This window comes from Amphiura filiformis, chromosome 15 (genome assembly GCF_039555335.1).
Source record: "Amphiura filiformis chromosome 15, Afil_fr2py, whole genome shotgun sequence".
In the NCBI taxonomy this organism is placed as follows: Eukaryota; Metazoa; Echinodermata; class Ophiuroidea; order Amphilepidida; family Amphiuridae; genus Amphiura; species Amphiura filiformis.
Window position 1 is genome coordinate 9,353,317 of NC_092642.1, and position 17,992 is coordinate 9,371,308.

Consider the following 17,992-nt stretch of genomic DNA (forward strand, 5'->3'; position numbering starts at 1 on the left):
CCAATGACACTAGCACATAATGTGACTATCCATCTCAAACCGCTCGTAAAGTCGGCAAATTGTATTTCGAGTTACAGTGCAAAATATGCATAGAGGTTGTATTCATATGTCCCTAATATTTGTCCGACATGTTTCTCATCTTAGTCCAGTCAAACACCAATCTTTAATCGTATTGTTGAAAAGGATAATAAGCTTATACTTATGTATAGCATTAGTAAAAACTTAAGTCTTTGTTTGCTTTGGCTAAATCCTTTTCAAGTGGTCGGTTAACCAACAATTAACAATGAGAGGACATTCCTGAACCTCGTTCAGTTGGGGATGATTTGAAGCATGATATTTAATACCAGCAATGTGGAAAAAAAGAAATAATGTAATGCCAAAATAATGTACCCTTTTACGGAAGGAGCAAAGTTTAACAAGTTATAACACCGCTTCTGCAGTACGAATGTCAGCGGCGAATGTCAGGTTATTATTTCCCAGTCTTGAAAAAAAAAGGCAGAGGTGGGAATCGATCTCGGTACCTCCCGGTTAAAAAGCACCGTGCAAGACCACTAAGCCAACTAAATATCTGTTGTGAGATGTGTGACATTAATCTTTGATATTGCTTAAGGGAGGTTTAATGAGCGAACCGTGTTTTGGATTCCAGAGGGAGGGTGTCTGTAAGAGGCACAGCCATCAGAAAATGAATAACTGAGATCGCGCGCCAAATGAACTTACTGCAGAAATTTTCCAAGTCTTTAAAAAAATAGGCATAGGTTATCTCAAGGACAATATTGTTCAAGGTTGCGCCGCAGGCTTACAAAGAGACAATATTGTTCAAGGTTGCGCCGCAGGCTTACAAAGAAACAATAGCAATCAAGCTTAAACTTTAAATTAGCACCCGATAGAGGGCAGGGCCTGAAGAATGAGGGAAATTATGGGGTAAATATTTAACGGAATAAACTGCATAATCATATTATTTAGATTTATTCCGTTAAAAATCTTATTTTAACTTATCAAATTACTAGTTTTTATATTCTATGGTGTCAAATATTTAATATGTGATCCTGTCTTCTGGAGTACAAGAGTATACTCTCACATGATACTTAATATGTGATCCTAATACAGTATCTCATATTAGGTTTCATGTTCTCCTACCCACTATGGGTGAACTCGTTGCTTCCCTTCTCCAGATACCTGTACTTCAAGGTCGCTCTTACCCCACGCCTTAATGGAACAAATCGTGGAATTAAATCAGTAATAAAAGAAGTAGATTCTTATTTAGCGGTCAAATTGGATAAAAGGGGAAATATTTGTCCCTGCTCTAAAGAAAATATAGGTTAGAAAATTATCAAATAAATTTAAATTAAAAATTGAGATTTTATATTTATTTATTTCACGAGGCGGCATTATCACAGACAAACACTGTATACGCTAAAAACTCGACACTTATCACTAGATGCTGTCATAGCTCAGTGGTAGAGCATCAGACTGGTAATGTCAATATCGTTGGTTCGAATCCGCCTGCTAGCAATGGTTATATTTATGATTTTAATGCTACGCTACGCTATTTATTTATTTATTTATTTATTTATTTATTTATTTATTTATTTATTTATTTATTTATTTATTTATTTATTTAAATAATTTTATATAATGAAAGGGGTATGGGTATATTTGAAAGGGGTATATTTGAATGGCGTATACAATTTGAAATGTTGACACCCGTATAATCCTATGGGGCACACCGACATCGCCCGGTTAATAATTACATTATACAGCCAAGGACACTGAAATGAATACCCGGGATCGATACACGTGAATGTGCTATGCACGATTGATATTCAGACGATAAATCTTTGGATACCGGGGTAGATAATGATGAATATCTCCCGCAAATGATTTCGTATAAAGAAACCAGATTTGGTTCCTTGCACTTGATATATATGTTCAACGGATATTATTGTCGTTAGCTAGCGTCTTGAGAAAGAAGCTTGCGTCTTGACTCACAAACTGACAGAAATATTCTGATTTTCTGATGTGAGCGCTCACTCACATGGCGTATACAGGGTGTAACAATAAAATTTATACAATTGCATTTTGACTTCTCGGGAAAAAAAATAAAAGAGTTATGGCACAAATGTTATATGCAATACAATCAGTAATATCTTGGCTAAAAGAAGACGTTTAGTTGGTTTCTTTACTAGCTTAGGTTCAAAAGTTATGTCCGATTAATTAAATCGTCCAGAAAACGTGTTGGGCCATTTTTGCCATGTTTGCATATTATCAAGTTTGAACCGCGTAGATATGGTGATCGTGCATTAAATATCAAAGAACTCTAATAAAGAACTTTGGGAATAGGACTCGCTAAATATTTTAACCGGCGAGGTAGGTACCAGGGAATAATCACACGGCTTGGTAGATGCGTCTTAGTTCACTCGTCTCGGCTAGTCCCTCAGATTGGTATTCGGTTTGTCGTCTCTTCATCATAGATTTGGCCGAGTAGGGGCGCTAAAATAAAGTTCTTCATAGAACTAGAGGTTCAACCAGGGACTTATTTAGGCTTTTAGAATCAGCCAAGCACGAATATTATCACACAAACATGAAGACAATCACAACCACAATTTACGGATATTTAAGTTATATTTATTACTTACTACATCTTCTTCATTCGGTATGAAACTTTATATTAAAACTAACACGTGAACTAGGAGTAGAACAAACTCCATTATCAAGTAATAATTAGCGAGAATTGTTCTCGCTCTAAAATAAGAAGTTGTGTTCAAATCTTGACGCACACGGAGAGTTTATGGAGAGATGTTAACCCTCTGAGTGAATGCCACAGACTACAATTAAACATCCGTTTGCGTCGTCCACAAAACCTTCGTTTACAAAAGACCATTGTGACGTTTAACGATAGTCTAATCGAAATGATACGAGAGAGTGATCTCACTCGGGGTGAATGACACCATAATTTTGAATAAATAAATAAATTAAAATAGAAGGCCCGGGATATAAAATAATATATCGCCACAACATACGCCCTCCCTAAAAGTTTTGGCGCCTGACAAAAGTAAATTTCTTGAACACCAAATTTGTTCTACTTTCCAGTTCATAATTGAATTGCAAATTTCATTTATGTTTATACAATCATTGACTGTCTCTGATAACAATTCAGGACATTTTTATAATTCATTGATTATTAAACAAAATTTTATGAAGGTAAATTTATGCGATATAAATCCTCTTATCCTCATCAGTGTATCCTCGTTATGTGATGATTTCAATATGCGAAGATAATAGAAAGTTCTTTATAAAAAGCAGCGTACAGCTTTGTTTTGCTGTTTGAAATACAATGTTTAAATGTTCAACATAATAATAGTTATCGTAGTTCATCAAATTAGCGTAGAAAATCGTTCTTCATCATAATTGTAAGTTCTTCTTCGCTTAAATTGTTTCCTTGTTACGAAATGTAATTCATCAATGCCTTGTCGTATCAGCATCTGTGGAACTCCTGATACCGAATTGACCCGAAAATTTACATATGTTAAAGGCCTAATTTTCAGGTAATTTCGGTTTCACGGAAAAAGTCAAGACTACATTGTATTTACATTACACAAACATTCCCTTACATACCCTTTCACGTACTTAGGCAAAACTCTTCTCCGGGGTTCCAAAATGATTACATCGAGATGGGAATGTTTCTTTTGAGGATTTTCTTGGACTGATTTCCTTCAATATCGCAATACATTGTAACACGCTGAAGTACATATCGCGAAATACATTAATATACCTTACTTTAATTGAATCAAAAATAAAATGATGGTGGCATCAACATTACAATTCTACATTTCTTAATTTCTTAAATGTTTCATTACTTAATTACCTACAAACAATTTGTTCCAATAATGTACACATCCACAACATACGCGCCAACCAAATATACATTCGGGTTCATTGTCATTATAATTCAAAATACATTATTTTGTGATAATCCAATTACACACAACTACAATTGTGACAAACTTTCAAATTACAATAATTCAAAATCAATTCAACATATAACTTACTTTCTGCATTTATCAACTGCCAAATATATTTGTTTTCATTTTGACGTCCTTTGATTTTTATATTAGTCATTCATAAATTTGTAAATGCACAAAAATCTTTATAAGTATTCTTTGATAATTACAAATCACATAATAATTATTATGCCTCATTTCACATTTGTCAAGACATCATTTTTTTTTTCACACAGCCTTTTGATCGAGTTGCTTACAACTGATCTAACAATGATACTGATTCCATAGTCTGGCCTTTACAGTTTACCAGTAATTTTGACAGGATTGGTCTTCAGAGACTCAAGAGCAGCTGCGTTCAAGTTTGTCTCTGGTTCCCAAGTGTTTCTTGATTTTGGAAAATCTCGCCACTTTATGAGATATTCTAGACGCCCATTTCTATAGCGTCCTCTGATAATATGCTCAATCACATATTCAGGAGTTTTATCCTGAACTGGTGGCAGACCTGGAATGATTGGAACCTTTGTTTTCTCAGATTCTTGTGTGGCCAAAAGAGGAAGAAAAGAGTCCTCAGGACAATCGTCTAGAACAAGTCCTGGAATTGGATCTCTTTGTTCTAAATCGGTTGGTTCAGTATCATTGCTTGGTCGGACATACCTATCATATGCAAATTTCATACGATTGACGTTGATTGGTGTAGTAATCAATTTGTTGTTTTCTAGATTACGTACACGGAAATTGACTGGACCTGTTTGTTCAACAAGCAGGTGAGGACCCGACCAGAATTTCTGAAGTTTGCGTGAAAGTCCTTGCTGCAATGCAGGAATATATATCCATACTGAGTCTCCAACTTGATAAGGAACTTCCGTTGCACTCTCAGCGAAACTTTCTTTCATCTTGTTTTGATTTTGCTCTGCGTGACGTTGTGAGATCTTCCTTACAAGTTCCAATTGAGAGATTAAATGATGAATGTGCTCTCTGAGATTCTGTTCTGCATAATTGCAGTCTGACGTGAGCGTTACATCTAAAGGAAGTCTCGCTTCTCTACCATACAAAAGAAAGAACGGACTGAAACCAACGGAGTTTTCAGCAGGAGTTGTACGGTATGCAAACTGTATGGCTGTGATATATTGATCCCAATCAGTATGGAATTCATTTACATAGTGTGAAATGGTGTCTAAAATTACAGCATTGTACCGCTCTTGTATCGCGTTGCATTGTGGGTGATAACTTGAGGTATTCAATTTCTGTGTTCGCATGATTCGACACACTTCCAAAACGATCTTGCTCAGAAAATTTGTTCCTCTATCGCTTAATAACGTTTCTGGACAACCGTGGACACATATGACATTATCGAAAAATGCTCTTGCTATTGTTGAAGCATTTGTTACTTTCAAAGGTACCAAAATGGCCACCTGGTGCAGTGATCCGTAAAGCAAAGAACATAACGGTTGCCAGAGGTTGTAATTGGTAAAGGTCCTAAAATATCAACACTAACGCGTTGGAAAGCACCTGGTACTTTCATGATTTGCATTGGGGCGATAACTTTGTGCCTATGCGTTTTGCGTTGAGAACAGGATATGCAAGATCTAACCCAGTTATCTACATCACGATACATCCCTTTCCAGAAGTACCGCTGACGAATTTTGCTGTAAGTTCTTTGAAATCCAAAATGTGCAGCTAACACGTGATCATGGCAGTTGTTCAGAACTGTATCAACAAAAGTAATTGGAACATACAACTGATAAGTATTCCTTTCTGGCATGTGCCTCTTTGCTGGAGTATGCCAAATGTGATATAATAATCCTTCATGGACATAATATTGATCAGCCTGTAACAACAGATTTCTAGCTTTAAGAGCATCATCTGGCAATTTGTCGTGCTCTAGAAAATTCAACATAGAACTAGCAAAAGTATCGGTCAGCAGTGCATCTTTAAACCCTTGTAAATTGATTTCAGCTGGAAGAGTCGGTACATCTTTGTTTTCCACCTTTTTGTCATTCCCAACACGTTTACCATATTGATAACGTATATTTTTGACAACATTCACTTCAGGTTTTGTGTCACTTCTAACATAACTAGCTACATTGTCATCAGGCAGCTCAGACAAGACGTCCTCCGAAATCTTGTCTAAGTCTGAACCTATCCATACATTGTTTAATTCTTCAGAATTTTGTGAATCAGACTTACAATGGTTACAATCGACACAAGTGTTTAGAGAGTCATAGTTTAACCTACTAAGTGCAACAGCGTTACCATTATTGCGTCCCCTGACATGTACTACATCAAATGTATATGCTTGAAGTTTATTTGCCCACCTAGCTAAATGACCAATTGTTTGTTTCTTGCTGAAAAGCCATTTCAGTGCACAATGATCTGTGACTACTGTAAATTTTACACCATGTTGTAGATATGGGGCATATTTTTTGGCTCCTTCAACAACTGCCAAGGCCTCTAATTATGTGGTCGTGTAATTCTTCTCACCTTTGTGCAAAGCTCTACCACCATAAGATATGACTCGTTCTTTTCCATCTTGATTCTGAGCCAAAATGAATCCTAACCCTACGCCACTGGCATCGGTTTGTAAAATGAATTCCGTGCCATCAAATCTAGGATAGGCCAAAATTGGTGGTTCTTGCAACTTTTGTTTGAGTGTTTCAAAAGCAGTTTTGCACTTTTCATCCCAAACGAAGTGCACTTCTTTTCTCGTTAAATTGGTGAGAGGTTCTGCAATCTTACAAAAATCTTTGATGTATTTTCTGTAGTACCCTACAAAACCCAAAAATGACCTGACCTCAGAGACCTTGGTAGGTGGGGGATACTCCTTTACAATTTTGACTTTGTCAGGATCTGTCGCAACACCATTTTCACTCACTATATGACCTAAGTATCTCACTTCTTTCTGACCAAATGAACATTTCTTTGGCTGTAGTTTTAGACCAGCTTGACGAAAACGGTCAAACACTTGTTTTAGATGACACAAATGCTCAGAAAATGAATTACTGAAAATGATGACGTCATCAAGATAACATAGAACAAACTGCCAGTTAAGACCTCTCAAAACTTCTTGCATAGCGCGTTGAAATGTCGCAGGAGCGTTATGAAGGCCAAATGGCATTCTTTGGAATTCAAATAGACCATCTTGTGTCACAAAAGCGGTGAGAGGTTTTGAACTCTCTTCTAAGCCTATTTACCAATAACCTGAAGCAAGGTCTAAAGTTGAGAAGTATTTGGGTTTGGCAGCGCCTAAGCTATCTAGTGCGTCGTTAATGTTTGGCAAAGGAAAATTGTCACGTGGACAAATATCATTCAATTTCTTGAAATTTATCGCAAATCTATAAGAACCTGGAGAACCAGCCTTGGGTACCATACATACAGGAAAACACCATGGACTAGTTGACTCTTTAATAATTCCTTGATCTAACATTTCATTGACTTGTTTCTTGATTTCCGCTTGAATATGAGGAGTATATCTATATGGTCGAGATCTAATTGGTGGATGTCCATTTGTTTTTATTTCATGTTTTACACCAGAATAATCTCCATGCGGACCTCCTTCCACTTTAAATATATCAATGTATTCGTTGAACAAATTAGTAATTTCTGACATTTCTGAAGATGACAAATGTTCAGTGTTTACAGATACTTTAGAAAGTACTTCTTGAAGCCTAGGATCCTCATCCTTAGCGATATCTATTGGCGATGAATGAATTTCATTGACAAATTCTTCCTTCAAGTTAGGAAATGGAACTATTTTCTCAGATTCCATCAGTGTAAAAGTGCCTAATTTAGTCCTAGGATACAAAATGATTGGTTCATCAGTTGTATTCATTACAACTAAATGAGCACATTGATCAATTACACTTGACACCGTATTGGCAACTAAAATTCCCAGGGCAGTAACACGCCTACCACCTTGACAGAGACCAATGGTTTGTACTGGTAGCCTATTGTTTATCTTTGCACAAACTACAGACTGAGTGTGAGGAGGAATTTCTTGTTTCTCTAGCACTCTAATCTGACTACGCTTTTTTTGCTTCAACTTACTATCACCACAATCAATAATGGCACAATGTTTCTTCAAAAACTTCTTGCCTAAAATGATGCAAGAACTAAGATTGCGTGCAATATTCAAAGGCACCGGAAAAAGTACACCATTGACAGATATGACCAAAACAATAAATCCTGTTACCTCTAAATCACTACCATTTGCTACTCGAGCAGATTTGATATTTCTGACACAAAAGAATTATACGTGGTGTTTCTTCATATAATTAACATGAACTTAATAATAATATGATATTTCTTTAAAATCTATAAATGAAGTCATGAAATTTCTTTCAAATAACCTTATAAATTAAGTAATTTCTCATATCTCAGTTTTTGCATCCATAAGTACAAAACAATGAAATTTTGATATTAAGTTCAACTGGGCTTCTGGGGCGACCACTATTGCCAGCATTTCTGATAACAAATTCTACACACTTCTCTTAGTTATATGTAATTGTATGCCTTGATGGAAGATGTGAGTTTGGAAAATGAGCTATAAACAATCGTATGGTTTCTGCTTGACTCCATAGTGCTACCGAATGCACAAACTGAAAAATACGCTCTTCCAACGTGAATTGGGGTTGAAGTTGTTGAGCTGCAGACACGATTTCTAGTAAAATTTACTCATTTAATGAGGTTGTTATGTCAGTGCTTAGTTGTGACTTTCAAAAAATCAAGTAGACATTCTATTATGTAATCATTTCTACCACTTCGCTTCGAATACCCCATTGCTTAAAACTACCTATCATAAGAGCACCGTCCAACTGGTCCATGGTTCAACTCTATTCAGTCACTTTTGTAACACTTAGACAAAAGTGGCCCAAGCGGTTTTAAGACAAGGTTACATAATTGGCCATATCTTCACTTGTATAATTATCATCGATTTTATTGGAACAAAGCTTATCTGGTGGCTAAAGAAATTATCTTGATAGACAAATAAATATAAAATCAAACTAAAATACGCGGCATACTAATTTGTGTCATTCTACTTTCAAAATTGTACAAATTTTATTGTTACACCCTGTACACACAGAGGTCACACACAGCGTAGTGGGAGCACTCACTCACATGGCGTATACAAGCTCACTTTACACACAGAGAAGTCAATTACCGAGCCTTAGTCGGGATGTCCCTTGGCTCATTATGCGTCTCAAAGGTCGGAACAAAATGGCCATGCGTGGCTGTGGATTCAACCTACCATGGCGATTTCTGCCATGAAGATATCGGGGCGATGACACTGTGTGGGGTCATTTTGAACCCACCCCTCCCAAATTGCCAAACGCACAACATACATAATGATCAGTACGTCCATCATGAGTGAACACACTGGCTGGTCACTGCATTCATTTGGGAATGTGTAGGGACCAGCTTGATTCACAATCCACAACATGATAATGTGTGCACATGCTACATTATATACACTTCTAGGCCTATGTTGTTGTTGGTGTATAAGTAATGGGCCTTGCAATTGAAATGCCTCAAGCTTTTAATCCAATAAGCTGATTATGATATGAATTGGAAGACATTCTTTGATGTATTACTGAGCTCAATCATCTGAAATTACTGGTATTCATTTCCTAATGTGCAACAAAAACATCAATTTAAACATTCAGTAGTCGATGAAGTGTGGAACTTGACTCTTTCTGAACCGCTCAGTTCTACAAGATAAACGAGTGATGGAATTTGCATTGCGCAATAGAGGCCGTCAGCCTTTCGCCATCTTGTGGGTACAAATGATACGCGGGATTCTGCGTCGGACACTACGCGCAGGGCGCAGCTTGCCACGCAGCTGTTATCACGCATCACCACGGTGATTTTGCTGTTCACGCATGGAGATCGAACGACCATCGCAGCCTGTACCCACAAGATGGCGGCATATGACGTCACGCTGACGGCCTCTATTCTCTGCCATGCATAGAGCGTCTTATTTTCTTCGAATAGAGATAAACTTGTTTTTGCAATAGACCTGACTATTTTTTATTCATTAGGAAAACAGAACTGACGTAAAAAGGCCCAGTGTTTACGTAAATAGAATTCTTTAAGCCGGAGCATTTTAATTCATTTGCCAATGGCGTTGTTGATCAGACACAAAATAATGTTGTCCCGGAATGTTGTTGTTGATTCTGATTACATAATGTTTCATTTCCTTATCGAATTTGATTTACTTGCATGTATCAACATTCGTATTTTTGATGTATTGAACCAAATAAAGCTTTCGCTCAATCAACGTTTTAAGGTACATGCTTAAAATTCTAACTTGCTAAGGGCTGGTACATATTTACATAACTATAATGGCTAATTTGATCCTGATATTTAATATCTGATTTGTGGGTACACGTACGTACCTGTTTCACAATATCTCCCCAGGTGGTGGCCGCATTGCATTCTCTAAATTCAGTAAATTTTCATCGTCAACCGTGTAATTGAATATGATTATTTTGAAATTTCAAAACGCTTGAATTATCACAAACAAATAGGCCTATGTTGATAGATAATATAAATACAAGCTAAAATTGTTGGGGTTCGAGTATATTGGAAAATGCCATACGGCCGGGTGGTTTCACAAGTTGCCGGGTCGATCATGTCATCCGCCGCCTGTATCTCCCCATGAATCCTGGACGACAAACACTGACACCACTGACATCCTGACATATTCCTCCATTATAACATGTATCACAGTCGTTAACACACTCTTTGCCATATTTTCGTATTGGGCATCGCGCATGCTAGGCGGAAACCCAAGATCAGAAATCAATGATTATGGAGCTTTATGGCTACTAGATTAGATTCTTTTGTGTTGTAAACTGTCATCATTCTTTTGTCTAAGTGTAACGGGTGAAAGAATGCAGTTTATAATACCCTTCAAGGCCGCATCATCCCACATTTTAGGTGGGATAGTTGGGTGCCCGTCGCGGCTAATGGCTGCCATTAAGGAGCAGGAATGCGTGAAATTGGATTCGTCTATACAAGAGCCCTTGAGGTCAATTCACCACACACGGGTGAATAGGAGATGTCCTCCAACTTTTTCTAATGGTATGGGCATGAAACTTGGTGGGTACGGTCAACATGTAGAGTCAAATTTTGGAAGGTCATTTCGGGGTCATCCGAGGTCATCCAGGGGTTATCAAATTGGTAACAACTGTAGGATGGGCATGAAACTTGGTTGGTATATTCACTATCAGCCAGGTAATCGCGCCCAGCCGAGAACCGCCAAATACAGATAACCGCCTAGTATGAATAAAAGACCAAAAAACCGTTTTCCTCATTCTTTTTTCTTTTATTCGCTCTTCTTTCTTTTAACGAAAATCCTTAGTGCGTGGTCTGATATAGTAAATTTGAAAATTGTTGAAAATCGTGTAATTCACAAAACATTTAGGTTTGATCTGCAGTTAACATGTTTTAACGCGCTTAAAAGCGCGTTAGAACAGTGTACACTGTGGTCTCGAAGATCAATAGAATACCCCCGGAGAATACCCTTTTAATGTGTATTTAGGTTAGCTACTTTGTACACAACCGTGTCTCCTCGTTCTGTCTATATCTCTATGAATCAAAAATTAAATAATGACTATCTCTACAGTTCTAGCTAGACGAAACATGGATGCACGTAGAAATTCATTTACCAATACACTTCTGCTTTTCTCTCTCCAAGGCCATCTAATAGCCGAAGATTTTTCTTTGCGAATTTGAGACATTAAAATGGTGGTAAGTTTCTGCTTTTTTATTACTTTTAACATAAAATCTTGAACGAATACGTCAGTAAAATTATACATATAACCTACAATTTGATGTTACGACAAGCGCTATAATTGTGTGGGACATAATGCACAAATCAGCCATGTTGACCGTGTCAAACATATTTATTCGAATATTTTGTCGGATGTACATTATAATCGGTGATAAGTTTCTATTGCTGATTAGTGTAGGCCTACTAGTAACATTCAATAGTAACAAGATTACCCACGGAGTGCACTTCAATACGTACTTATGAGATATGTACAATCATTCGGCAACTTGGATCTCAATGATTATAGGGAATTGAAGAGAACATGACTTAAAGGAGTATTTCGTGATCCTAGCATCCTCTTTTTATGACATTTTTCAGTACATATCCACGAAAAAAGCATATTCCCAAAATTTCAGTTGATTCCGATATTGCGTTTGCGAGTTATGCATGATTATGTGTATTACACTGCTCCATAGACAATACCAACCAGTAGCGATTAAACCCAGAAATTTAACTGCAACGGATGTCAGAAAATACAGAACAGTATACAATACAGTATGAGTAAATATGCTCAGTCAGAGGAAGCATGGCTGCCTTTAGTTTGACTCATCACTTCCGGGAAATGTCAACAAGCCGTTTCGCGGGAAAAGCAAGTCACTTGTGATCAACTGTCAGCCCTGATGGCGACTATGGCAAGCTAAAAGGCTCATTACGTATTGCGACAACGCGTTGCTTTCGAAAGCAACGCGTTGCTAAGCCAGCCAATAGATATAGAGCTTTTAGCAACACGTTGCTTTCCCCAAAGCAACGCGTTGCTTTCGCCTTCTGAAAGCAACGCGTTGCTTTCGCAAACAACACGTTGTTGTCATTCTTTACGTCTTGTGGCGACAACCAATCACAGCGACTCTTACAGGATACAAACACGCATGCAAGAAACTCTTTATAAGCTTATTTATTGTTCTCATAATATCTGTGAAATTTTACGCCTGAAATGGATTTCGTTTGATGATATGAACAAATTAATATTGTTGCTCAAGGAATTTCTCAGACTGAGTATTTAGGTCTACAATTGAGTGTACAATTATAGTGTGATACACGCAAAACACAAAACATGTAACAACTAGTACCACTAAGGCGGGATGGACATAACCAACAGCTCTTCAAAGCGCCGATATGATTGGCTAATCAAAAACTCGGCTTGTGCGCCCCTGAATTGAGTATGTAAGCAACGCGTTGCTTTGGGAAAGCAACGCGTTGCTTCTGAAAGCAACGCGTTGCTAAAAGCTCTATTTCTATTGGCTGGCTTAGCAACGCGTTGCTTTAGCGAAAGCAACGCGTTGTCGCAATACGTAATGGGGCTTTTGGCTTGCCATAGGCGACAGCTATAGTAGTGAGTTACTTTCTCATTGGATTTGTCTAGCTCAATGTTTGAAATATTTAATCTACAATCCTACAAATGCATCTGTTTTCTTTTATTAACTGGTGTGAACTTTGATCTACAATGTAGCGCATGTAGGCCTAAACACAGACAATTTAAATTGATGGGTACCGCGAATGGTACCGCGAATGCTACATTGTTTTTAAATCAACTTAAGGCATGGGGTATGGGCGAACTTGAAGTACAGGTATCTGGAGAGGGAAGCAACGAGTTACCCCAAATCACAGCGGCAGGTAGTGACTGGGCCGCCGAGTGCTAATATATATTTATTTTGGAAGGTTCGTGTTTGTTTTAATTTTTGGGGCGTTTTCCCAAAATTTGATATTTTTGGTGATATTTCAAAAAAGCGACATGCCAAAGACAACTCTTTGGGCACATAGTTTGTTATTGTTATTGCAGTTCTTTTCCCCACACCTACGTTACCATCTGCTTGGGTGATTTACTAATATTATATATTTTATGTCTGCAGTTTGGCGTTTTCACTGCGTTTTAAACGTATCATGAAATTAACGCAAATAACTAGTCACGCTGCTTTTAGAATTTTTACCTGATCGTCGGCTTTTGCAGGCAACAAAATGCAGATTGGGTCACGATAGATGTCGTATTCCTCTATGTGGATCTATTGATGATAAAATTACTTTGAATTCCTTGTAACAAGATGATAACTTACCTCTGTTTATAGGGTTCGTCGCTGTGTCTGGAAAAGCTTTAGCCTTTAGCGCCGTATCAATATCTCGAAAAAGGGTACGACTAGCGAGAATGTGTTCATATTTCCCTCATGAAAGCTTGCGTCAGCGCCTAAACTATACTATTATGGATACGTTGGTTGCCCATTATCAAACATGTGCTGTGATTGGTGCTGCTCTTTATATAATAATAGAACCGATTAGCAAGCCGCCAATGACCGACCTTGTTACAGACTCTTAATCTATTATCAGGGTTATAAAGCATACAGATAAAAGACTTATTGGTTTAGGTGTTGGTCAATGCATAATCCGTCAGAGCACACACCAGTTTGACTATGTAGTGAAATACCCATTATTGATTAGGCGCGGATATTCAAAGCACAGCTCCTAACCGTGTATAGCAGGAAATTATAAATACTAGAATGTTTGGAATTTAGTAACTAAAATACTAAATGCATTCTGCATTATGTATTTATTTATTTATTTACGGGTCTTATGCCTATTTATTTATTTGTTTATTTACTGACATTTGAATAGCATCGTACATAAATATCAGTATTGATTTATTCTATTCAGCAATATCAAGGACTACTATCACACTTCCCACAGCAAATAGCTAGTTGGCTTAGTGGTAATGCATTGAGTTTCAGAACCGTGAGGTCACGGGTTCGATTCCAAGCTCTGCCTAATTTTTTTCAAGGCTGGGAAAAATATTAATTTCTGAACTGCTAACTTATTTGGCGCGCGATCTGAGCTATTCCTTTTCTGATGGCTGTGTCTCTTGCAGGCACACTCCCTCTGGAATCCAAACCAGGTTGCTGCCCATTACCCCTCCCTTAATGGATTTTCATTTTTTTAATGGATTTTCATTTTAACCTTGATTGTGACCATTGAAATATGGTGAGTCCAAAGTTTGTGTTTACACAACCACGTGAACTCCAGTTTCTCCTTCCTGTACATAGTCACCGCTGATATTTTATCCTCTCGTTCATTATAAATTCACATTTGAGCTATCTGTTTTCAAAGATGTCTAAATCGGGAATACAGGTGAGGAGTTTTTGTATTTTATTTGAAATGCCTATATTTACGAAAGGACTACACGCCATTTAAATAGAAGCGTTTATTTTATAAATAGCTTTATATTTTACTACATGTGCGCTGTAAAACCTTTAAAACCTTTCAAATATAGGCATATAGGCATTTTCTAGTTTGTGTATGAACAATGATGATTATGACTTAAGTTGAGAATTAAATGGTGTTTTGGTTTTACAATTACTATTAATGTTAAAAGCAAACAGCAGCATGTCGTCAATTGTCATGTTTGTAATATTTTCCTTTTTTGATTTATTAATTGCACATTAAATTTATACATTTCCAGCGATTACAATTTGCGCTCTTCGTTTTCCTCGTATTTACGGCGGCTTACATCGGATTTTATCATTTTCTTGGCCCAGTGCGAACGTAAGTACATGTTAACATTATGTAATGAACTAAGGAGGCTATGGTGCGAAATCGTAATTGGGTGGGTTTATGGTTAATATTAAAGATGATGGGTTGCGCTACATTGGGAGGGCCCGTCTTCTAAAGTTCCTGCATATGGAGCACAAAAGGGGGTTAGTATAGTAGCCTATACGCGGCAGGCAGGCAGTGGCGGCACCAAGATTTTTTTTCGGGGGTAGCATGGGGAAAAGTGATTTTCAGGGGGGGCAAAATCGACAAATTTTTAGCAAAATTGTCGCAAAAAGTGTAAATTTACGTAATTTTGGGGGTTTGTCTCAAAAGCGGGTGGGGGAGGCAAACTGGGGGGCAAGAAAAATATTTTGGGAGGGGGCAACTTGGGGGAGTCACTGCACGTTGGCAAGACCAACGCACTGCAGGGTTTATTATTATATTGTGTTTGGTTAAAGCGCTGACATATTGGAAATGTTGCCAATCAATATTCATGAGAGTGTCCAGTTTTCGAAATTGGGTGGCTTGTGTTGGGCGTTTTAATTTATACATAAATGCATTGACATCATCGAATGGATCGAAAGGCTGCCTAGTACTGTTATGTGTTTAGTTTCCATAATAATTGTTATCATTTTCTTTATTCAATCCTTTATTTTATTTTCTCTGAACTTATTCTTTCTTATGATTACACATTATGGGGCCTATCAGTCCCTCGCTCTCCTTCTCCCGCTCCCCTTCCCCCCTCTTTCTTTCTTTTTCATTTTGTCTTCTTACTATAGCTTAAGAAATACCTTGACGACCAAGTGAAACTCAATATAATTAATAAGTGACATATGTTTGCCCAAGACTATTTACTAAATTGTATAAATGTGTCTGTTAAAGTCATGAATGTGTTTGTCGTTGCAGATATCAACATCGGATGTTGATTCCACCACCACGTGCAGATTCCAAAACTGGACCAATCGCTTGATTTCGATGGGAACGTCAATTTCACCTGGAATTTCACATGTACATTTAGAATCGGAATCAGAACAAGATGAGTTTCAGAACCAGAATATGACTCACGCAATTCCACACGTCCAGATTACAACAACTAGACCAATTTGGTTCAGACAGGACATGTTGGAACCGTCGTTGCGAAGTATTTCACCCAACCCAAAAAATGGCATATGCAGACGATACGATCAAATAGTGTTTATTAAAAACACATAAGACAGGTAGCACCACATTGCAGCTTATAATTCAAATTTACGGCTACTATCATAATAGTTCATTTGTGTTTAACGCGAACGATAAGTCTGGTGGACACTTTAGAAACGCTAAGACAGATATTACTAAACTTTTTCCTCCTATAAACGTAAAGAAAGGTGCATATAATGAATATAGAAACAACTTCGACATATCGGCAGGGCATGTCACGTACAATCGCACATTCCTGGACACTCTAATGAAGAACAGCTCCAAGTATATTTCTTTATTGCGCGATCCAGTGCACCAGTTCGAATCCGCATTTGTATTTTTTGGACATGTTAAGAAAGGAGAGGGATCTACGGAGGTGCAGATAAACAAATGGCTCAAGTCTTCGATATCGTCCAAAAATCGTACCAGAGCTTTATTTACTATCAACAATTATCAAATGCTTGATTTGGGGTTGCCAGAAAAGGATATCAGGAATCAATCTGCAGTTGCATTATATATCGAGAAGCTTTCGCGTGAATTTGATCTCATTCTTATTGCTGAATATTTTGACGAATCTTTGTTGTTACTCCGTAAGCTGATGTGTTGGAGTTTTGATGATATCGTATACATAAAACAAAACGAAAGAACAAAGGCATCTCGCTCACAGCTATCGAAGTCAACGAAGGACGGGATTCGAAAATGGAATGTAGCCGACCTAAGTCTTTATGAATATTTTAATCAAACATTGTGGAAGGAAATGGCTGCATATGGATCAAATTTTCATCGCGATTTACACTATTTCAAAACTAGACAAACTATACTGTATAAGTCTTGTGTAGGGGGTACTACATCTGAAAGAGTTGAAAAAATCCTAATAATGTTGAACGGACAACATATAATGTGCTACCGAATGCCACTGACTACTGTACCTTAAGGGTCGATAAAGAAAGAGATACTTTTAAAAGACTCTGGAAAAGACAACAGGTGTAAAAACAACCACTGTTGTCGATGTTTTGTAAATCATCAAAATTTTATATGCTTTATCAAATTTTTCCGCCCGTTTTTATTTACTAATTCTTTTTGCCGCCCCTTCGTTTTTGCCACCCCTGATTTTGCCGCCCCTTCTTCTTCCGCCGCTACTTCATTTTGGCCGCCCCTGCTTTTACCACGGGGCTGGCGCCCCAAAGCCCCCCCCAAAAAAAAAAAAAAAAAATACGCGCATGGCTCCTGGTGGTGGCAAGAACAGCAATGTTGACCCTGGAAGTCAAAAATTGGACTCAGAGTAACCGCTGTCGGAGTTTATTGAAAAACAATTATTGTGCATAGTTCTGCAATGTACACTAAGGCAAACAATTACACAAGCATGGGTTAACCTTTGCCGCTCACCACGGCAACACAGAAGCAAAATAAAGAGAATCTGCAAACACAATATCCACCAAGCGACATAATGAATTAAGTTGACACAAGT

The 17,992-nt window shown here is 37.6% G+C and overlaps 1 protein-coding gene across 1 annotated transcript; it reads right to left on the reverse strand.

The window, feature by feature from the left end:
- Nucleotides 1–4,297: 4,297 nt before the first annotated feature.
- Nucleotides 4,298–5,257, reverse strand: LOC140170698 (uncharacterized). Its single transcript, XM_072193937.1, has one exon. It carries the CDS (start codon nt 5,255–5,257, stop codon nt 4,298–4,300), a length of 960 nt encoding a protein of 319 aa, XP_072050038.1.
- Nucleotides 5,258–17,992: the final 12,735 nt, after the last annotated feature.